This window comes from Vipera berus (genome assembly GCF_964194415.1).
Source record: "Vipera berus genome assembly, chromosome: 1".
Taxonomy (NCBI): domain Eukaryota; kingdom Metazoa; phylum Chordata; class Lepidosauria; order Squamata; family Viperidae; genus Vipera; species Vipera berus.
Window position 1 is genome coordinate 34153960 of NC_138202.1, and position 23408 is coordinate 34177367.

General features: G+C 41.3%; 2 protein-coding genes across 9 annotated transcripts in view; one reads left to right on the forward strand and one right to left on the reverse strand.

Moving 5' to 3' along the window:
• The first annotated feature begins 275 nt into the window (after nucleotides 1-275).
• Nucleotides 276-15628, forward strand: XRCC3 (X-ray repair cross complementing 3). 3 transcript variants are annotated; one of them, XM_081314770.1, is made up of 8 exons: nucleotides 276-285; nucleotides 1098-1154; nucleotides 7521-7658; nucleotides 8063-8275; nucleotides 10330-10484; nucleotides 13543-13755; nucleotides 14424-14473; nucleotides 15275-15628. In XM_081314770.1, exons 2-8 carry the CDS (start codon nucleotides 1100-1102, stop codon nucleotides 15522-15524), a joined length of 1074 nt encoding a protein of 357 aa, XP_081170896.1. In that variant the 5' UTR covers nucleotides 276-285; nucleotides 1098-1099; the 3' UTR covers nucleotides 15525-15628. The 3 variants fall into 3 exon arrangements, with proteins under 3 accessions (XP_081170896.1, XP_081170895.1, XP_081170897.1); XM_081314769.1 differs by lacking the exon at nucleotides 276-285 and adding an exon at nucleotides 616-718; XM_081314771.1 differs by lacking the exon at nucleotides 276-285 and adding an exon at nucleotides 616-718 and having other exon boundaries at nucleotides 15283-15448.
• A 2822-nt stretch (nucleotides 15629-18450) lies between these two features.
• The window catches only part of KLC1 (kinesin light chain 1), a 45088-nt gene continuing 40130 nt past the window's right edge, over nucleotides 18451-23408 (reverse strand). For all 6 annotated transcript variants that reach the window (XR_014024557.1, XR_014024558.1, XR_014024559.1 and 3 more), the window contains one exon: nucleotides 18451-23407. The gene's annotated coding sequence lies outside the window, so the exon portion shown is untranslated. The remainder of the gene's footprint in view (nucleotide 23408) is intronic.

Here is a 23408-nt window from a genome sequence, read left to right on the forward strand (position 1 = left end):
ACTTCTCAACCAATCCCCTTCAAGGCAAGTAGGAAAGTGAAAAGGGGAGGGAAGAAAGAGAGAGGAGTCTCGCACGCGTGCGCGCAGCGGCTAGCGTTATAGTGCCGCATGCGCCCTTTACATTGACAGCGAAGTTGAGAAAAGCTGTGTTCTTGATGACGAGCGAGACATATGATTGGTTAATAATTCTTTCCAGCTTTCTGTGATTGGCCCACGCTTTCCGCGGTTTAGGCTGATTCTTGTTAGCGCCTTTCTCTTTTCGAAGGCTGGGATCGTTCATTGAAGGTAGGGAATAATTTAAAAGTAACTCTTGCTTACTAGTCTTCTCTCGATGGAGTCTGAGTTGGGTGACTTTTGTCCGACTGTCAGTTTTTGAGAATTCTGTTTGACTTTCAAAATTGGCCTTTTTTTCAAGCTAGTGTGCAATTTTGAGTCTATAGTCACATATGTGTTTGACGGGAACTATATGGCAAATAAAGATCCTATGAAGAAGTAAATATAGGTAACAAAAGAGTTCGTTTTAATAATTATTTTTCCTTTATTAAAATTTCTTTAACCAATAGAGGTGGAAGATTTATTTTTCATTCAACTGTCATAATATTTTGTTCACTTTCAGGATAAGAGCTTCATTCATATTCTTTCCACACATGTCCTACTCAATGTCTAATAGGCTAGGCTGTTTGAGTTCCAGAAGAATAAAGGAAGCCCCTTATTCAAGGTACCTTATTCTGTGTGATGATTGTAAAAATAGCACTTTCATCCACTTTCACAACCTTCAACATGTTTTGGCCAATCTCATATATCCTTATATTTTTCCACCTAAGTACCAATTGTCTTGTGCAGATTATGTGTGAACCATTCTTCAGGTTATGCTACATGACCTGAAAGTAACTAAAACAAGCCAAGGAGCCTAGCAATTGCAAATCAGTATATAACACTAGTAACATAAAAGCATTAAAGAAAAATTGGAAAAATAATACTGAGACCAGGGAGCAAGGCTGATGTGAAAAACTATTTCAAGTCTTTCTGTTAGTATCTTTCTAAAGCTGTATCTTACTCAGTTTTCTTCCTCTATGCCTAGCTCTGCATTTGTGAAGAAATGGACTGGGATAAGTTTGACATGAACCCTAGAGTGATTGCAGCTATTAAAAAAGGTACATCAACTGTCTACAAATCCTTGTTTTCATGTTATATGCCACCCCTCTATCATTTTTATATATTGATTATGTAAGAAAACTTTGTCTTGCTGCATTTGACTAGGGATTTGTACAGACTACGATTGCAAGTAGGTAAATGCTGATTGTGATGAGGTTAGATATATCCAGATTTGAAAAGAAGCTAAGGTTGCAATCTGAATTTTTAAAGAACAAGCCATGTTGGACTCACTTCTGAATAAATATCTGTGAGTGTGTCTATAGCTAATTGATGGGAAATTTTTAGCCTTGCTCTCATTGCTAAACTAGTTACCAGTTACCATTTCTAAACTACTGTTTAGAAATGTGAAATATAAATGAATGACTGCCAGTGGTAAGGGATGTTTTGAATAGTTGAACAGTGAACAATTATAGTTTCACAGTTTTGCTTTAGAAAAAGGTGCTTGCATAAAAACCTATTTATGCTGCCATGCTGATCATGTCTACTTAAAAGTAAATTGCATTGCATTGAATGGGACATACTCAGGTATTTATTTATTTATTTATTTATTTGTTTTTATAAACCGCCCTTCTCCCGAGGGACTCGGGGCGGTGTACAGAATAGGGTAGGCATACAGAATGAACAATAGTGAAAAACAAACAATAGCAAAATACAAACTGGGACCCCAATTAGAGCTATCAGGCCAGGCCGGACTGCTGGAACAGGTAAGTTTTTAATTCGCGCCGGAAGGTGCGGAGGTCAGGGGCCATCCGGATTTCGGTTGGCAAGCTGTTCCAGAGGGCTGGCGCACCCACTGAGAATGCCCTCCCCCTGGGGGCCACCAGCCGACATTCCTTGAGCGGTGGCACCCTGAGGAGGCCCTCTCTGTGGGAGCGCACAGGACGGTGGGGTGCTGACATTGGCAGAAGGTGCTCCCGTAGGTAGTCCGGACCCATGCCATGTAGGGCTTTGTATGTCATTGTTAGCACCTTGAACTTCACACGGAAGGCAACTGGAAGCCAGTGCAGCGCACGGAGGAGAGGTGTGATATGGGAGTATCGGGAGGCTCCCAAGAGTGTCCGTGCCGCTGCACTTTGCACCAGTTGAAGCTTCCGAGTGGATCTCAAGGGCAGCCCCAAGTAGAGAGCGTTACAGTAGTCTAGGCGAGAGGTCACAAGAGCATGGGTGACTGTACGTAAGGCATCCAGGTCCAGATAAGGCCGTAATTGGCGAACTAGTCAAACCCGGGAGAAGGCCCCCTTGGTCACAGCTCCTATGTGATCTTCCAGGGAGAGCTGCGAGTCAAGGAGGACACCCAGGTTGCGGGCCCTATCAACAGGGGGTAGTAACTTGTCCCCGATGTTAAGGGATGGGATGTTCTGAGTATCCTGGCTTGCCGGTACGTACAGCCATTCAGTCTTGTCCGGGTTCAGTTGAAGCCTGTTCCTCCCCATCCATTCCCGGACCGCTTTCAGGCAGCGGGACATCACGTCGAGGGCATCACTGATGTTGTTTGGAGTTGAGATGAAAAGCTGGGTGTCATCAGCATACTGATGGTACCCTACTCCAAAGCTGCGAATGATCTCACCCAGCGGTTTCATGTAGATGTTGAACAGGAGAGGCGAGAGGACCGACCCCTGAGGGACTCCGCAAGCGAGAGGCCTCGGGGTCGACCTCTGTCCCCCTGCCAACACCGACTGCGAGCGACCCTGGAGAAAGGAGGAGAACCAACGCAGAACCGTGCCTCCCACTCCCCTGAGGCGTCGCAGCAAGATACCATGGTTGATGGTATCGAAAGCCGCCGAGAGGTCTAATAAGACTAGGACAGAGGAATGGCCCCTGTCCCGGGCTCTCCAGAGATCATTTATCAGAGCGACCAATGCCGTCTCCGTGCTGTAGCCCGGCCTGAAGCCCGATTGGTACGGGTCTAGATAAACCGCTTCATCCAGGATCTGAGGGAGTTGGTGCGCCACCACGCTCTCAACAACCTTCGCAAGGAAGCGAAGATTGGAGACTGGACGAAAGTTATTCAATGAGGATGGGTCCAAGGTGGGCTTCTTGAGGAGAGGTCTCACCACCGCCTCCTTCAAGGCGGTGGGGAAGTGACCCTCACTCAGAGAAGCGGAGATGACCGCCAGGAACCAGCCTCGTGTCCCCTCTCGAGCTGCATATGCCAGCCAGGAAGGGCACGGGTCCAGTAAGCATGTGGAGGAGCTCAACCTCCTCATAATCCTGTCCACTTCCTTCGGAGTCACAGGATCAAATTCCTCCCAGGTGACGTCGACAAGACTGTCCATGCCTTGTTCTTCCAACTCAGCCCAGTTGGAGTCCAGGCCGGTTCGGATCCGAGCAATTTTATCCAGCAGATATTGGCCGAATTCCTCGGCTCGACCCTGCAAGGGTTCCTCCCTCACCTCTTGGTTCAGTAGGGAGCGAGTCACCCTGAACAAGGCAGCCGGGCGATTATCTGCGGACGCGATGAGGGTGGAAAAGTAGTTGGATTTTGCCACCCTTATCGCAGCGAGATAAGACCTGGTGAGGATTCTTAATCGCAATCGGTCGGATTCGGATCGACTGGATCTCCAACGGCTCTCTAGGCCCCGTCTCCGACGCTTCATTTCCCGGAGCTCCGCGGTGAACCATGGGGCTCGCTGGGATCTGCGCCGGGTCAGAGGCCGCATGGGTGCAACTCGGTCCAGAGCCTCCGTGGCTGCCTTCTCCCAGGCTTCCACTAAGGCATCCGCCGAGCTGTGAGCAGGGAGTGCATGTGCGTCCCCAAGCGCTGCCTGGAACCTATCAGGGTCCATTAGGCGCCTGGGGCGGTACCATCTGGTTGGCACCGCGCACCCACGGCGGGGGGTGGCAAAGGGGAAGTCTAGCCGCACAAGGTGATGATCGGTCCATGACAGGGGCATAACAGTCGTGGCACCCCCACCGATATCATCGCGCCACCGTCCAGACAAGAACACTAAGTCTGGGGTGTGGCCTCTCTCATGAGTCGGTCCAGAAATTATTTGCGACAGGTCCATGGCCGCCATGGAAGCCATGAACTCCCGAGCCAGGTCGGACGATCCTCCCAGGGACGGTAGGTTAAAGTCGCCCAAGACCATGAGTCTTGGGAATTCAACCACCAACCCTGAGAGGACATCGAGTAGCTCGGGCAGGGCTGCCGCTGCACGATTAGGTGGTAGGTATGCCAGCAGCAGGCCCAACTGCGCCCCCGGGCCGTATCTCAGTAGGAGAGACTCACACCCGACCATCTGAGGGACGGTGATCTCTCGTGGGCTAAGGGATTCCCTGATGATAACTGCCACTCCCCCGCCCCTCCCATGGGTCCGAGGCTGGTGCAGCACCCGGAAACCTGGCGGGCAGAGGTCAACCAGAGGGACACCACCCTCTTGGCCCAGCCAGGTTTCCGTGATGCAAGCCAGGTCCGCGTGCTCGCTCTCCACTAGGTCACGAACAAGGTGTGCCTTGTTAGCTACGGACCTGGCATTCAGGTAGACCAGCCTTAGCATAGGAGGCTGCACACCTTCGCTCCCGGGTCCTCCGGGGAAGTACAGAGGGTCGGAGCGTCTCACCGCTTGTACAGAGCGGAGATGACACTCCCGGTGATGATACGGCCCTCTGTTTGTGCACCTTCTGCCGTTCCCCACCATCCTGGGAATAGGATGTTCGTCAGTACGCCATCGGTTATTGTCGGCGACTGGTCCTCGTTTCTCACCATCGCGAATGGTCGTAAGCCTGGCCTGCGTTATGGCACCCGGAAGGCCTGCCTTCTCCGAGCAGCCATACTCTTTTCCCGCCCCCCTCCCTAACCCGACAAAAAACTTAACAAGAAACTTAACCAGGGGCCTCTTGTTGGTCTTGTGATGGAGGCCCCTGACCCTGCCTGGCCATCTCTCAGAGACCCAAAGGTCGGGCCCGTCATCAAGGTTTGATGTAGTGAAGGCAGGACGAACCCAGGAGAGGGGGGAACTCCTGAGGGCGAGTAGGTCTATGCAAGAATATTGAAGACGCATAGGGAGCATCGGGGAGCATTGGGAAGGCGGTCCCCTGGGTGGAGCATTAGAAGGAGGGTCTAGTCGGGTAGGTGGGTATCTGGACCGTCACCCAGCCACTGCCACTTGGTTGGGTGAACCCCAGAAGCAGGCCACTCCCCATCCTCTCACGATGGGTTGTGATTCTGCTTCTGGCGGTGGTCCAGGACCCACTCTGGGTGAAGCATACCCCATAGAGCTCTCACCTCTATGGGGCTGCAGGTGTAGGACAGGCCACTCTGCCACCGTGGCTTGCACCCAGGCCCATCATGTCCTGTGGGGCGAGGGAGGGCAGGGGGGGTTCAGAGCTGGAGGAGGCCAGATGTTGATGGCCTCGGTGGTCTAGTCGCCGTCATCTCCAACGATCAGCTGCATCCTGGCGTCTTTAGGGGTGTTGATCGGCACGGAGATAGCGTCGGCACCCAGGGTGCGGGCCGTGGACGCCCCGCCGTATCTAGTGGTGCTGCCGTCGAGTGGTTTTCGGTGAGATTGGGTGACCAGGGCCTGGAGAAGTTTAGCGCCGCTGTCAAAGGCCCCTCGGTGGTGGTCGATCGGGTCCGCATAGCCGGTCTGCGGCATCTCCTTGATCCCAGGGAGATGCCGCCGTTGTTCAGGAGCAGGCCAGAAGGTCGAAGCAGGGCAACGACTCCGGTCCCGCTCAGGGCGGTTGCTGCGGCTGTCTCTTCCGCCGCCTAGCTGATCCATTTGATCCGCGGGGTCTTTCCTGATCATCCCTGGCGTCGCTGTTGTCCAGGGAGGCATAATAGGGAGCCGAGGGTGGAGGCACCGGCCCCACTCTGGATGGCTGCAGCAGTTGCAGCGGCTCGGGGGGGGTGTTCGGGCCCGTGGGGAGATGACAGGCTAGGGCCCCGCGTGGTACTCGCCGTCGCCGCTGCCGACGGTGCCGCCGCCTCTGCTACCCAGCTGGTCCGCAGCGCCTCCGTTGGTCGCTTGGGGACGCCGCCGGAGTCGAACAGGTGCGGGGGTTGGGGCAGGGCAGAGATGTTGCCGCCGTCGCCCGGGAGCCGGTCAGGGGGCCGGGGCAGAGCAGAGCCTCCGGCCCCCCCTGGATGGCTGCGATGGTTGTCGTGGTCCAGGGGCGGGGATTGGAGAGGCCCTGCCGCCACCGACACCGTCGCTGCCGGTTCCCTGAATAGGCGACCGAACTGGAGCTGGGGAGTCGCCGCCATCGCCGCTGTAGTCCTCGCCGCCGGTGCCTCCGCCGCACAGCTGATCCGCGGAGACGCCGCTGCCGCCCGGGAGCCGATCAGGAGCCGATCAGGGGGCCGGGGCAGAGCAGAGCCTCCGGCCCCTCCTGGATGCCTGCCAAGGGCCAGGGGGCGGGCCTGGGGAAGCCCTGCCGCCACTGCCATCGTGGCTGCCGGCTCCCCGAATAGGCGACCGAGCTGGAGCTTGGGAGTCGTCGCCATCGCCGCTGAAGGCGCCTCCGCCGCACAGCTGATCCGCGGAGACGCCGCTGCCGCCCGGGAGCCGGTCAGGAGCCGATCAGGGGGCCGGGGCAGAGCAGAGCCTCCGGCCCCTCCTGGATGCCTGAAGGCGCCTCCGCCGCACAGCTGATCCGCGGAGACGCAGCAGCCGCCCGGGAGCCGATCAGGAGCCGATCAGGGGGCTGGGGCAGAGTAGAGCCTCCGGCCCCTTCTGGATGCCTGAAGGCGCCTCCGCCGCACAGCTGATCCGCGGAGACGCCGCTGCCGCCCGGGAGCCGATCAGGAGCCGATCAGGGGGCCGGGGCAGAGCAGAGCCTCCGACCCCTCCTGGATGCCTGAAGGTGCCTCCGCCGCACAGCTGATCCGCGGAGACGCCGCTGCCGCCCGGGAGCCGATTAGGAGCCGAACAGGGGGCCGGGGAAAGCAGAGCCTCCGGCCCCTCCTGGATGCCTGAAGGCGCCTCCGCCGCACAGCTGATCCGCGGAGACGCCGCCCCTGCCCGGCAGCATGAACATTGGTAGAGGCAGGGCAGAGGCGCTGGCCCCCGTTTATAACGGTTGCCAACGGCCCAGGTGGCGAGGCGGAGATGTCCCGGCACCCCTGCAGCTGTTTCGGGAGGCAGCGGGCGGCACCATTGCCCAGCTCATCTGCCCGAATTTCTGGCCCCACCCCAGGGGTCCGCTGACATCCCTGGGGGGCTCCTGGGGGGACGCCTTACCGTTGGGGGCTACGGAGCTCTCCCCAGCGCGTCCACCATCTTTGGAGCCGGAAAAAAAAATAAAAATGATATGATATGATAAAGAGCAAGAGAATGAAATAATAACCGGTCTATGCCCTGTAATATTTCCACTTTTCAAATAAGTCTATGTTGGTTATAGAATCAATTTTCTTATTTCAGCAAATATAACATCAATTAAAGACGTTTTCCATCTTTCGGGATCAGATTTGCAAAGGTTAACAAAGCTATCCAAGACAGATGTACAATATCTACTAAGAACAATTTCTAGTACTTTGAGAAAAAATTCTGTTTTTACAGGTAAGTCTTCAATTAGCTTTTTTCTAAACAATCAATTTTAAAAAATATTAACTATGATAAACCTATAATTTGAAGATATAGTGGGATTTGATCTTCCAGACTTTTGTTAAAATCTAATTGAAAATGCTATAACATTTGATGTGTTTATGTCATAAAATAATGGCACATTTTTTTATAAAAATTGATAATCTCTTTTATTCCCTTTCCACCTTATATTCTTTCCCTGCTGTCAAAATAGAACATTGTGCTTTTGCTGGATGTCTTAACTGAATGCTTGCTGAGGATTTCTGAATCAGCAGTGATTAAGAGCCTCCGTATCTTTATTCTGTGAACCATTTCAGGATAATTACACTGAAAGTGGCATACAAGTAACATTAAGTAAACCTCTTGTCAAATTGTTTTAGCACTCCAGCTATTTCAAAACAAAGCCCCCAGCACTTCCCAAGGCCAGAAGCTGAGTCTGGGCTGCCCAGTTCTAGATGGCTTGCTCCGAGGTGGAATTCCCCATACAGGAATTACTGAAATTGCTGGTGAAAGCTCTGCTGGGAAGACTCAGATTGCTTTGCAGTTGTGTCTTTCTGTGCAATATCCATACAGATATGGTGGACTAGAATCTGGTAAGAAATATACTCTTTTAATCTCTTTGTCAATTCTGCAACAAACCTGGCTAAAGCCATCTTGCTCCTTTTCAGTTGCCACAAAATTGGGGAGAGATATGGGGAGTTTTATGCTAGTCTAAACAATTCTCTGTCCCGTGGGAACTAAGGTCATTTGTGTTCATTAGACGGGGTTGAGTGTAATGTTAGGAAGCCCACCAAACAATTCTATTGGGAAGCATAGTTGATTGCATAGTTTATGGGGTGGGAAGTTTAACTTTGTAATACTGTTACTTTTTGGAGGGAACTTTAGTCTTGGTTTCAGTTTTGACTGTGCCGATACTTTGTAACCAATAAACATGTTCTTACAGGAAAACTCAAGCCTTGGAGTTCTGCTTTAATTGGTCTCATCTATCAGAACCATGACACTCTTGTAATGATTTTAAGCAGAATTCTTCACTCACTGCAATGTTGCATATTATTGCATGATTATTAGCATTTAGTCCTATATAATGCCCCGTAGTGCTTTACAGCACTCTCTGGGCAGTTTACAATGTAAGCAATATTTGCATATTGCCGTCAACAATCTGGGTCCTCATTTTACCAACCTCAGAAGGATGAAAGGCTAAGTCATCCTTGAGTCCCATCAGGATCAAACTCCAGGCTGTGGGCAGAGATTGCCTGCAATACTGCACTTTAACCACTGTGCCACCAGGACTCCTATATTATATTAAATTTTATTTTTGGAAAAAACAGTGACTCAGCTAGGTAGCCTACTCCTTGCTAAAGTTTCAACTCCAAACATTAAAAATATTCTAGTCAATAAATCGACTGTTGATTTCATTGTTTTGAAGATTTCGGTAGGCACTGTTTACATACTTTCAAGCATATTTATGTATCTATAAAGACTAGGAGTTTAGTTTTTAAAAGCTTAAAAGGATGTAATGAATTTTCTCTTATTTAGTTCCAAAGTACATGTATGAGAGCCTGTAATTTGGTTTCTTCAAAAATGTAAGGACAATTACATTCAACAGCTACTGAAATCAAATCACATTTTTCACTGTGGGAATTTGCTTTGTGCACTCGGAGAAGATGAAATACTGTGTAATGCTTATGCTGCCATCACCTAAATTATTATTTATAGTTGCCGGAGTTGAATCAAACATTTTGTTTGCAAGTTTGGTTCTGTTTATGAGTTCAGGTCTTTCTATACAGGTAGTCCTCAACTTACAACCACAATTGAGCTCAAAATTTCTGTTGCTAAATCAATTTATTAAGTGATTTTTGCCCCATTTTATGACTTTTCTTGCTACAGTTGTTAAGCGAATCATTGCAGTTGTTAAGTTAGTAACACAGTTATTAAGTGAAAATGGGTTCCCCATTGACTTTGCTTGCCATAAGGTCGCAAAAGGCGATCACATGATCCCAGGACACTACAACTATCATGAGTCAGTTGCCTAGTGTCTGAATTTTGATCACATGACCACAGGGATGCTTCTGCAATGGTTGTAACTGTGAAAAACGGTCATAAGTGATTTTTTTCAGTGCCGCTGTAACTTCAAGCAGTCACTAAATGAACTGTTGTAAGTGGATGAATTTTTGTACTAATATCCACTGCAGCTTTGGAAATGGGCATTTTCAGTTGCAGCGCCTGCCGTCTGGAACACCGTAATTCCCAGGATCCAGCAAGACACTACTGGTATTTCAGATAACCTTAAAAATATGACTGTTTTCCTGGGCATTGGGGTCATGAGGTTAAGGTAGTGTGTGAGATGGTTTTCACTATATTGCGTGTTCTCAACAAACATTCTGTATATCTATTTATACTGTTTTGCTATTAGTATTACTTTGCTTTTACATCAAATGTTATTGCTTGACAGTTTTTATTTTATTTTAATTTGTTAGCCACCCACAGTTGCAGTTATGAAATGGGTAGCCATATAAAGTATTTTTTTTAAAAAAAAACAAAATTATTATCCCTTCCGTGTGTGTGCGTGCGTGCGTGTGTGTGTGTGTTCCAGCCAACTGCCACAAAGAGAAACCAGTAATTTCACATGGCTTGGCCTTCATTACAGGTGCAGTTTACATTTGCACAGAAGATGTTTTTCCTAATAAACGTTTGCAGCAATTGATTGAGCAGCTGCCCATATTGAGGAGTGATGTTCCATCTGAGGTGATGCAGAAGATAAAATTTGGAAACAGAATATTTGTTGAACATGCAGCAGACTTGGTGAGTATTTTATCTGGCTGTCAATGCTTCAAAATGTTAAATTCAATCTATGCAGTTGAAAAGGAGCTGTGATGCTACATTCCAACATAGAATATGCACTTTGTAAATCAAAATGACAATTACTCACACTTAACATCAGTTTTATAGTACTGTTTCCAAAGATGCCATTTCTCAGCAAATCTCTACAGAAAAAAGAGGATTATATGTTTTTACAAAATATATATAGCTAACCTTTCCTCCTCAAATTTTCTCAATATGAAGCTAAAAGGCTACAAACAACACATATAGAACATCCATTAGTTAAACTATGCAAAACATTAAAAAAAATGGTGTTATTAAAAAGATCTCAACTTATAGAACACATTCAACAGGTCAGGTTTGAACTTCAATACTTCAATACAGAATTTCTGAAAAATGAGTGTTCATTTTTCTTTTATTTTTTAATAAAAAGGTAAACTTTGTTTTCAGAGCTGTGAAACTGCTGGCTAAGTTTAAGCACTCTCAGAAGCTAAAGTAGTGCTGTTATGTGCTTACTTTTTTGGCACTAAGTCAACTGAATTATAAAGATTTGTAAAAAAAACAAAACCTTGTTTCGGGTTTCCTGCACAACTGTCTTGCACATCTTGCTATCTGTAGAAAACTAAAAAAAAATCAGTGTGAGTAAAAGCAGATTTTAATCTATCAATAATAAATCTCAAGTCATGGAACATTGGCTGCCTATTTTTATAAATATATATATAGTCTTAAATGATATTTAATTTTGGGCATAGAATGCAAATTACAGTCTGCCTCACTGATTAAATGTTAATTTATTTATTTTTTCTCCAGCATACCTCTGATAGTTTGTCCATTAAATGGTGGACAGCAGTTAAGCTCAGGGACTGTGATCAAACCACAAACTTGTATTCTGGAGACAAAGGTGTGGTATCACTGCCCTCAATGAGGACAAATTCAACTAGAAAGGGAATTAAGCACAGAGGAGAATTCATTTGCTTTTTCAAAATTGGCAGAGAGGGGAATTGATTGGCATTTGGTTATTATGCTGCAGGCGTAGAAAATCTTTCCAACTAGGCATTGCATTATACTGTTTTTAAAGAGAAATTGATCTGGCTTAACCATTTGCTTGCTTTTCCTCTGGCATATTCAGTGTTGCCTTTGTGAGAAATACACTGGAATTCCGCAGGATACCTTTTGCTTAACATTATTTTTAATTTTTTTTAAGGAAAGGAAAACAAAAGTGGAATGGCCAAGAGAAAAATGTACGTCAAATGCTTTCCTTTTGTTCTTTCCAACCCAATGGCAGATTAGAAAGTCATTTCCTAAAAGGGCTCAAAACTATGGCTATCTGTCTGTCAGCAGAATAATTCTCTTAAACAGAATGTAATATGACCATATTTGATGTGGCGGGAGAAGCTGAAAAAAAGAAATGAAAAAATATTGATTTAGAAAATGGCCAGGGGCTGCAAAGAAACCCCCCCTCAATGGGAGGGGCAGATGGGCAATGTTCAGTATGCCACCACTCCTCTATTCTAAACCCCTCCCTTCTTTCTTGATCACATAACCCAGGGCAGCATGCTTGTTGCCTGGCCTGAGCTTTTTGATGCACAAAAATATTGAAAGTCAAACATAGTATGAAGGAAGAACAGAAATCTATATCCAGACGCAACACCCATGTATCTATCCTAATCAGACATCTGACACAAACAGATGGGCAGTGCAGCTATACAGTACATATCCTGATTAGTCTTGGTGAAAAAATGTGCACACATGGAACACATTAGTTTGTTAAAACAGAAGAAAATACAAATGTCTCCTATGGCCATTGCTGCTAAAAAGTTGGAGAAATGAAAAAGACATTTTAAAAAAAACCTAGGTGTTTACCACAAATACAAGGTCAGTAAACAATATTTTTCCCTTAGTGTTTCCTAAAGCTTTCATAACTACATGTCAGCCTTTGTAAATGCACCTTTTTAAACCCCCTTTTTGATCATTCCTCCATATTTATTTTATGTACTGATACTCCACATGGATTTCTGGCAGTGTACACCATAAAACAGATAATAAAGTGTAGAAAAAAAATTACAGGATAATGTATCCAAGATGATATTGACATAGCGTCTCCCAGTGGCAACATGTAAACATTAAAAGTGCTTTTGAACAACTCCATTTTAGCCACGTTCCTAAATATTAATAGGGAATGGGTCATTGGGGAGGGAAGTTGTTTCAGCTTACTGGAACAGTAGCCAGAAGGAAAAATGAATAAATTATTGACTAGAACTTGCTTTCCAGTGCATTTCTCCTGCATTTTGTTTTTCACTGGAATGTGTATGTCAACTATACTTCGCTACTTTGCAGTTTGATGTTCCATCAGGAACATACAATAAAAATTGTGCAGAGGAAAACATATTAATTCTATACCGCCTTACAAATGGCTTATGGATTGCACTGGTAATAATGCAGCAGAGCTATGCAGTTAGTAGGATATATTTCAGCTTGGAGTGGGGTAATTTTTTGGGGGAAGAGTTAAATCAATTTGTGCTGGCCACAGTTAATCCTTTCCTGTTAGTATTTATTTAATTACTGATGGGGACATTAGGCAGGACACATGTTCAGGGGACTTGAAACCCTGGAAAGATATCACTGGTTAGAAAATGCTAGCCCGCTTTGGCAGAAAGAAGCTTTGAATAATCATATTTTCAAGCATAGAAAGAGGATATTCTAGCAAGCTATTGTTTTAGAATAAGGACCTATACTAATAACCCTGTTGTAAAAATCTTAATGTAATCCTATTATATATTCAGAAGGGTTAATTGGGATTTAGTCTCAAGATAATGTGCATAGATTTGCAACATTGCTGTTAATTCTCACTCAGCTTCCTGACTCAGTAAAACTACTTGATTGAGTATAGAGTTTGCTGCTTGCTGGCATTGCAAATAGAAAAACTTGGAATAAGGATTACTCTAGCTATTGCAATAATTACTGTGCATCTACTGGAGCAGTTTTTTTACAACGGTGCTGTTCTTGACAGACATTCTGCTGTATTTCCTTCTTATTACAGGATACTTTCCATGAGTGCATTACTAAGAGACTTAGCTTGCTGCTCTCAAGAGGCATGGTGCGGCTAGTCATTATTGATTCCATTGCTGCCTTATTCAGATGTGAATTCAGTGCTACAGATTCTCTCCTGAAAGCTAAATATTTACAGAGATTTGGGGCAAAACTTCACAGATTAAGCTGCAGGTTCCACACCCCCATCGTATGCATTAATCAGGTAAGATAGTAGAGTTTGCTTAGCCTAAGCAACATCCCACTAATTTCAGGAGAGCTATGTGCATCTAACTGGTTTTTAATATTTAACTGGACCTTGATTTAAACACTTAAATGAAAGTTAATAATGGAATTTTTCCAAGTAAAAGCTATTGTTCCTATAGATCACCAGAATTAAAAAGTAAAGGTAAAGGTTCCCCCGCACATGCGTGCTAGTCGTTTCCAACTCTAGGGGCCGGTGCTTATCTCCGTTTCAAAGCCGAAGAGCCAGCGCTTGTCCGAGGACATCTCTGGTCATGTGGCCGGCATGACTGGACGCCAAAGGCGCACGGAACGCTGTTACTTTCCCACCGTAGTGGTCCCTATTTTTCTACTTGCATTTTTACGTGCTTTCGAACTGCTAGGTTGGCAGAAGCTGGGATGAGTAACAGGGGCTCACTCTGTTATGCGGCATTCGGGATTCGACCCGCCAAACTGCCAACCTTCTGATCGACAGGCTCAGCGTCCTAACCCACTGAGCCACCGCGTCCCTCTTTCACCAGAATTAGGGTTGGCTAATTAACTCTGGTCTAGCCAAAGTATTTTATTTGATGTAAAATCATTTCTTTCCTATTACTTATATTCTGACAAAGTATTGAATGTGCATTTTTTTATTCCTTTTTTGTAATCTAGGTAACTGATGCAATGCATGAGAAGGAAGATGCTGTTTGGAATACTCAAAGGTGAGTGGAAAAAGAAATTCAGCAAACACATGTAGGCACACGTGCGCACATACATATACACAAAGTGAATCTAAACACATATCTCATATATGTTGTATGTGTGTGGTAGTGTATATATGCTGACATTGGGTATTTCTAACCCTACCTAGAATAACTCATTTTGAGCTGGAATGATGTAAGGAAGAACTGCTATTGGATTCTATGGCTAGCCCCAAACACAAGGTGAAAACACCTGATTTTAGATGGATTCTGTTTCGTTGAAACACTAACTGTGAAGAGTGAGGTTGTGACCAACCACACCTCTATCCAACAGAACTTTCTTCTTAGTTAAAATAAGTTTTCAACAGACAGCATGCGTTCACTGATTAATATGATGCAATGGAATACATTCTACCTTAATGTGATTCTGAAGCATCTAATATGGTATAAGATTTGCTAGGACGGATCTCACTTATGAAATAGACACTAGTGCATTAATCTTTAAAGAGTTCAGCAAAATTACCTTAAATCAAACCATATCATTAATTCATCTGTCCCAGGATTATGTACATTTTGGACTGGGGGGGGGCTGCACACTTCTGGAACAACAAAAAATAAGATTTAACAGTGGAATTTAAATGCAATAGTGAAAAAAATACTCTTTATTTCCTCTGTGTTTAGTAAGATTTCTTTTATTGCAAATGCAATAAAACTGCTGCAGTTTTTCTATGAGCCTAGCCCAAGAAACCAATCTAAAAACAACCTTGCTTCCCCTAGCTCAAATTGCTAGAATATTTTGTAATTCCAGGCTTTGTGTTTCAGCTGCTCAGCCAGGACTGTTGTTCCAGCACTGGGAATAACTTGGTCTAATCAGCTGTTAATGAGATTGATGGTTTGTCGCACTGTAAACCAAGGACTGACTAGTGGAGAAACATTGTATGGTAGAAGTGAGCTCCGAATGTTAAGAATTATTTTTGCTCCTCATTTGCCCCAGTGTTTTTGCTATTATACTGTAAATTTGGAAGGTGTAAAAGGAATAAGGAAAATCAGTCATGATTATGAAAAAATGTAAAGCAGGGGTTTTTTTACCATTATTTCAGTATAAAAAGGAACTAATATGTTAAAAATCCTCTATTTGTTCCTGCTGTTGTATCATCCTATTTATCTGTTGCGTTATCCTGTCTGCTCAGCAAAGTATTATTTGATCTGTATTGTGCTCTCAGAATGATAGCAAACAATAATTTGAACTCGTTTAAACTACAAAAAACAGAACAACAAAATGTCAGTTTATAAAAGAATTCCCTTTAACAATATAAAACATATGTAACAAACATCTGATAAAATAACTGAAGTGAAAAACCTTTGAAGGTTAAGCTGTATTTCTAGAAAGGAAATTCTCTGTCAGCAATTACATTTACATGTATTCAACAGGACTAACGTGCTGCACTTACAGTGCTTAGGCTGAAATAATAAGTTAGAGATCCATTTAAACATGCTGCATTCTTTTAAAGTCAGGGTAGACTATTAATGGTGTGATGCAATTTACTTACATGGCTAGGGAATTCTTTTCCTGGGGAGATTTAGTTGGGTCCCATGTTTACCTTTAAGCTGACAAAGCTGAAAATGTCTTTAATTTTTGCTGTTTTCTTTTAATTTATGAAGAAATATTTATATTCTTCCTGTGCACTAAATGTAAATATACATAACTTCCACTGCAGTCTCTACACAGGAAAAAATAATTTGGTTTTTTAAATTTCTAAAAATAAAAAATATAAAAATACACAAGAACCGCAAGAGATGAAACATACTAGATTTAAGTCCTCATGTCCCCTATCTTAGGGGAAAAAGATAATAAGACTTAAATGTCCATATTTACAGTATTTAAATGATTCATGTGGCTGCCCAACTTGCAATTCTGGGCAGCTTATACATGGCTAAAAACATTTTAAAAAACCCTTCACAGTAGAGATTAATTAAGGCCAAATCCGAACCGACTCCAATTAAAAGTCATTTCAGAATGAGCTTATCCAGCATTGGCTTAGTGCTTGGGAGAAAAACAACTTGTCAAGGTCTTTTGGAAAGCCAACAGAGTTGGGATAATCCAAATCTCATGGGAATGTAATTCCATAGGGCCAAGGTTGTAAAGTTTCTAAATCCTGATGGATGACACTATTTCATTAGAAGGACTTGAAATATCCATATCCACCCACCTACCCTCGCTGGATTTCATGAGATACTCTGCTGATTAAACTTTACTTATTCCCATATCATTGTCAAGTATTGTGCCTATATTCTTAAGTTGTTTATACACTTTCTCCAGCATCAGATTTTAGGAGATATTTTTCCTAATGCTGTAATTAATTTCTGCAGTTGCCTGAAGAATTTTGTCAATGCAATTTATGGATGGTTAAATGGAGAATATGGAAGATTTCCTTCACTTTGTAAAAGATTTGTCGAAAAATCTTTTATTATACTGTATTTAAACAAAGATTTCCATTATCAGCGGAAGTCCTGTTCAAATAATATTTAGCCTAATTGATCCTATTCATTAAAACATCTTCAGATCACAAAGTTTGGTTAGTATATTGCATACTTTCCAGTAAATTGTGAAATTATTAAAACACAGCAGCTTCTTGTGGCCGCAATTTATTCAAGGATAGAAAATCCTGGACTCTTTGTTGTCTGAATAAAGTATTTGCCCTGCCAATAAATTTTCTCTGTAGGAATATACATGACTTTTCTTTCCTAATAATCTATAACTATTAATTAAGCTTTTGTTTAAACTTAAAAGCTTTTAAGTTTTTATTAATACCATATAGCAATTTGCATGTACTTTAAATCAGGGTTTTACAATAAAAATGATTATCAAAAAGCAGTGTAAATACTAAAATAGATGATAGTAATAACATTTTAACATACTGTGAACAGACAATGTTGAGTACTGCAGCAGCAATGGAGAATCTTAAATTTTCATTTACACTGAATCTTTTTAAAGTTTTAATTATGTCAGAAATGTCCGGGAAATACTTGATGGGGAGTCTCCACCCAATATCATGACTGAAAGAATTAAGTGATACAACTTTTATTAGATTTCATTTTAAGCAGAATGCAGAACTCTGATTATTTTACCACAAAAATTTAGATAATGGTTAAATAACTAAAGATGAAGGTGTTATTTAAATTTATAATGCAATCATTTAGCTTTCCTAATATAAACTAGTGTTTACTTACTTTACAGGCTTATTAAAAGTTGAATATATGTTTAGAAATTTTCCAAAGTAATAAAATACACTTCATTTTGGCTCGATTGTTTTCCTGGAAATATTTAATTCTGTGTCTCATCATGTTGTCTTAAGTTTCTAGCTTACTAAAAATACCATAACAACTTCAGAGAATGGTGGCCTGAATAAAATAAAAAGTTCAGTTTAAACAAAACAAAACATGTGCTTGTCTCCAATGCAATATTCTTCAGAATATTTAAGACAATACCACCCTCTCCCAATTTAAAGCTACATTTTTAAGGGAAAGGCCTTGTTCTTCATGGAGAAACAGGCATTACTAAAGATTGTACATTTGTGGGATAAATTACACAATAATCTTGAAGCACAAGTTGTTTTTTAGGTATGCAGAAGTTGGGGATGCAGTCCTCTAGAGAATTTTGCAAAATAATGGATTCAATATAGCAGCATATCATGTATATAAAATAGGTGAATTTTATGAGGTAATGGGGTAGAATTACAAAAACGATGGTTTGAGAGAACAAGGAGACAATATTCTGTGAACATAGTTATTTTCTAAGAATGTTTTAAGATGTTTGGTCATCAACTCTCAGAATTGGGGTTTTTAAGAGTACAGGGTCAATTTAATATTTTTTAATCTGGTTTTTAACTTTTGTATGTTGGATTTTTTAATTCCCTGTAAACCGCCCTGAGTCCTCAGGGAAAGGGCGGTATATAAATGTAACTAAATAAATAAATAAATTTATAGCTGGCTGCTATGTTATAACTCGTGATGGCCATAAAGCGAATCTCCACTTTAAACAATCCTTTTGTAATGGTGATTGTTAAGTAAATGCAGTGATTGTTAAGTGAACCACTGCTTCACTACAGATGTGGTTTTTTCAAAACCCAGAAGTAAATGCTGGTTTTTAGCAAAATTTCGTAAAACGTGTTCACGTGACCACAGGACATTGCAAATGGCTGTAACAGTGACCTGGTTTCTGAGTGCCCAAATTGCACTCGTGTGGCTGTGGATGGAGCACATACTTTTGGAACTTTAAATATGGATTGAAGTACTCCCCCCCCAATCTGTTGGAACTTCCAAAGGTTGCTAAACAATCAGTGTTGAGACTAACTAAACATTTCATACACAGAACATTTCCACCTCTTTAATAAAGAAATCACATTTATGTAGCTCTGTTTGATACTTTATTTTTACACTTGGAGAGTAACAAGAAAGCTTTAAAAATTAAATACATCACAACTCTAACATTAAAACAAAATAAAAAAGAAGAAATACCATGTTATACACTTTTGAAGAAAATCTGTTTTTTTTAGAACAGTCTAAAGCAAATACTTTTGCTCTAATTTAACATCCATTTAAGAATTAAAATAGATTAAGGAAATTGCTGTGGCAAATTGAAAATATGCTTTTCCAGACTTTGTGACTTAAAAGAGCCATTTTTTTTAGTTTTTCAGATACCGTAAATTGATCATACATTATTTCTTCCTGTAAGAATAAAATTCCTCATTAGAACAGTTCTGTTTTAAAGAGTAAATGCAATTTTTAAAAAATAAAATATGGAGAATCAAATCTTAAAAGATTGATTTAGCCTGTTTCCATTTTAATATTTTCCAGTGTTAAAACTATACTATTTAGAACTACAGGTTCTCAATTTACAATCACAATGGAGCCCAAAATTTCTGTTCTAAGCAAAATGGTTATGTGAATTTTGTACCATTTAATGACCTTTCCTGCCACAGTTACTAAGCAAATCACTGCCATTGTTAGTAACATGGTTATTAAATTAATCTGGCTTCCCCACTGCTTTGCTTGTCAAAAGGTCAGAAAAGGTAATCGCGTGACCCTGGGACACTACAACCGTCATAAATGAAGGTCAGTTGCTGAGAGTCTGAATTTTGATCACATGACCATGGGGATGCTGTCACGGTTGTGTGAAAAACAGTGCCGTTGTAACTTCAGTCACTAAATGAACTGTTGTTGACTACCTGTACCATTTATTTCCTTTTTTAAACTGCTACTTTGTTGATTTTTCTCTGACTATGGTATCCTCAAGTGCTCTGAACTGATTTTCAAAAGGGTACATGTACTCCATTTCAGCTGTTTAGCTGAATATTCTGCCATTACACAATAGCCCCATCAGTGCTGCCATACATAAAGTGCACAGATGAAATGCCATTAGTTAGATCCAGTTTTGGGGTAAGTCATACATACAGGGTACAAAAACTATTTAATTTACTATTTGAAGCCACAGAACTACACATTGATATTACAGATTAAGAAATACAGTAATGTGTTTTTAAAATAACATTTTTTTTCTGATTGAGAGATATACAATAATGAAATAAAGTTTCATATTTTTAAAAGGGAGTATTCATAACTTCAGCAAAATATAAACAAGTTCTGGTAAAATATTTTTTACATGAATGTATGTTACAAGTATGTATTTTGTACTTCAGCAGATTTCATAGTAGATTCAGTGGGGAAATTGACCTTGTTAACAAATTGGTGTATTTCAACATTGTAAACAAATTCAGTAAAACATTACACAATCTTTTTTCAGAAATATATATAATAAAAATACTTAATTTTCCATAATCAGTGGAATTACTAGTTTAACACAAAACATCTTTTAGCTAGCTGATGTAACATGTTAAATCTAAAAAGCATTCCTGCTTGCAAAGAGGGATATCTGTAGTAAACATTATCTGAATTGTTTTGCATGAAGCATTTTCTTGAAACCAGATACTACTACCAATTTTTCATATATAAATAACTACTGAATCAAGGCAAGTATTCTAGATCACCATATTAATAGAATAGCAGAGTTGAAAAGGACCTTGGAGGTCTTCTAGTCCAACCCCAATGTTTCTTTCAAAGACTTGTATTGGGGCTAACTGTATTCTTGAGTATTCTAAATGGATATAGGAACATCTATTAAAGATGTAGCTTAGGTAAATTATATTTAATATTGCAACTTATTTATTTTATAAGACAAATTGTTACTTGGGGTACTAATTAACAGTATTGTCTAAGAAAGTGTATAATGTGATGGGCAATTTAGATTACCACCATCACTTATACTATTTTAAAATTAAAGAAAAAAATTAAAATTTAATTTAATAATGCTACTGCCAATACATTTAAATGTGCAGATGTCACATAAGATTAATATTGCCACTGAGCTTTCAATTCACTGCTGTTTTAGTTAAAATCCCCAGAGTTGTGAGAAATGGCAATCTTCCCAATAGGCAGAATCCACATGACTATTGCTCACACTGTCTTCCTTTTGTTTCACTTGGACTCCTTAAACTTATTTTTCAGATTGCAGTTATGAGGTCTAAAAGGGATTCACTGACAGATGTGGACTTAATTGGATGAGCCTGTTGTTTCCACAGATAAATTTCTATGATAGGATTAAATCATTTATTATGAAAACGCCTACTTGGTAGGGAAGGAATCATGCTTTAGAGTTTATACAAAACAACACAGATTGTTGCTTAAGCTACTTCTGAAAGGGGAGAAAAACCCCTTTATGATAGGAGGTTTTGCTGGTGAGGACTCAGTTCTTCAAATAAGTACAACAGATGCACAAACAAGTTATTTCTGCACCAAGTGCAAGATTCTAATGAAAGGAATGATATGTGATTTATCTTTCAACAATAATCACTTAAATTAGTGAACTGCTGAATTGTTTCTATCATGAGCTGGCAGTATATGGTAACTGTTTTGTAACATTGCAGAAAATAAGATATACTATATCCCTAATGTGCTCAATAGTATATCAGTAGAGTGATACCTTACCACAACTGCCCAGCCATAGGTTTGTCTATATCCACTTTCCTAATCAAATGTACTGAGTAAACTGCTTCAAAGAAAAGTATGAGGTAAATTCTCTCTCATTTCCTATTCACTGATAGATCCATAAGCAAGTCAGGATAGTCAGGTGACTAAGAACCAAGTTTAGCACAGTCATACAGATTATTCACAAATATTTATTTCCTATGTGAGAATATTAATATTTTAGGTCATTCACTTATTCATAATACATAACATACACCTAGATTTTTCTTCTAAAAGTAGATTTCTCCTACAATTTCCAGAAAGTCTAGATGACCTGAGAATTCTGAGAATTTATTTCATCTCATCTGGAGGAGATAAGGTAACAATATTCATAAATTCTACTGGAGAGGTCAAAATTTTAGTCCCACCAAATGAAGAGACAGCTGTTGTGGTTCATTCGTCAAAGTATACTACTAAAGTTTGTTATAAGATCAAAACAAGATGGCATTAAAGCGCTGCCCCTCTTCAACTTTTTGGCAGCCAATATTTTCAACTTTCATTTAAGCTGTATGCATGCAAGAGGTAATTTTATAACAATATAAAACTAAATATCAATATTCACTTTTAAAAAAACATTAAACATGAAGGACAATGTAACTCATAACCATTTTCCATACGGAAGAACATTTTATCTAAGCATCTTTCTCCTTAAAAAAACAAAAATAGAAAAATTGTTAAAAATAAGCGAGACTAGTATTATTTTAATAACCTAACCATCTCAAAGAACTTTAAATCTTATCTAATGCTCTTATTCTCAAAAATATATTGAATAAGGCATATTTATACTCCACTTTGAGTAACAGATGTTTAGAACATACCACCAATGTAAAGTCTTTTCAGACAGGAATGCAAATACAACAACTTAAAAATGGAGAGTCATTGTATCTTCAGCTTTTTGGTTTCTTTATACTTGCTTTCCAAAGTCCGTTCAGAATTTTAGAATTTAACTGAGATGGTTAAAAACAATATAACCACCTCCATTGTGAACCAGCAAGTTTAATTCACTCAGATTTACAAATGATATGCAATGTTCTCACAAAACCTCGACATAGTCAGCAGCAGTTGACCAGATTTGTGTGTTCATTTAAACACTGGAGTGATGTAGTTTCACCACAAATCTTGTTGCATGTAATTTTTTATAAAACTATAATATATTCCTTTTAGAGCTTTAACCTCTGCAATCCACATTAACATTGATTGTACTGCAAAAAAGTAAGCAAAATTAACTTAGCTTGGTTATTCCTGCTGGGCAGAGCTTTAATTTTCTTGGTATGCAATTATGACTTGCACACATTTCCTACTTCCTGCTTGCAAATGATAGTATTGCAAAATGGAAACAGATAAACACAATTCATTAAATGTGACTTCAAAACCAAATGCTGAAACACTTGTCCTTCCTTATCTAGTCCCCTGAGAAGAAAGACTTTTGTCACACAAGAGAGTAATAAATCAATGGAAGATTGAAACAAATTGCACTAATAGGCTTTTTTTTTATCCTGACAAATTTCTTATGAGACCCTCTTGCAAGCCACAACTTCACAGTACTGTACTTATTTTTCCCCTTTCTTAATCCAAACTGAAACAGAAGTCAGATTCAACAGGCAGTAAGTACTTATAATTCTGGACTGAGGAAAAAAAGGAGTGTTCTGTGGGACTAAAATGAAAAGACTGAAAACCTGATGGGCTTCTAGCCTATTCTGTTTTTCTCTTTCAGGTTAAAGTAAATTGCACCACTTTCATCCATTTTTAGACCGAAGAAAGCCACAATTAATTGGCTATTGTCATTTTCAAGAGATGTCAAAGTTATTCCATTCCAATTAACCAGTATCTTGTCTTCCTGATTTAAAACCCGAATGACATAAGCCGGAATACC

Excerpts from the sequence above, each read along its gene's own strand:
- XRCC3 (XM_081314770.1), top strand. The coding sequence starts at position 1,100 with ATGGACTGGGATAAGTTTGACATGAACCCTAGAGTGATTGCAGCTATT. Across the intron at positions 1,155-7,520 it reads GATTGCAGCTATTAAAAAAG|CAAATATAACATCAATTAAA; the intron begins GTACATCAACTG and ends TTCTTATTTCAG. Across the intron at positions 8,276-10,329 it reads ATATGGTGGACTAGAATCTG|GTGCAGTTTACATTTGCACA; the intron begins GTAAGAAATATA and ends CCTTCATTACAG.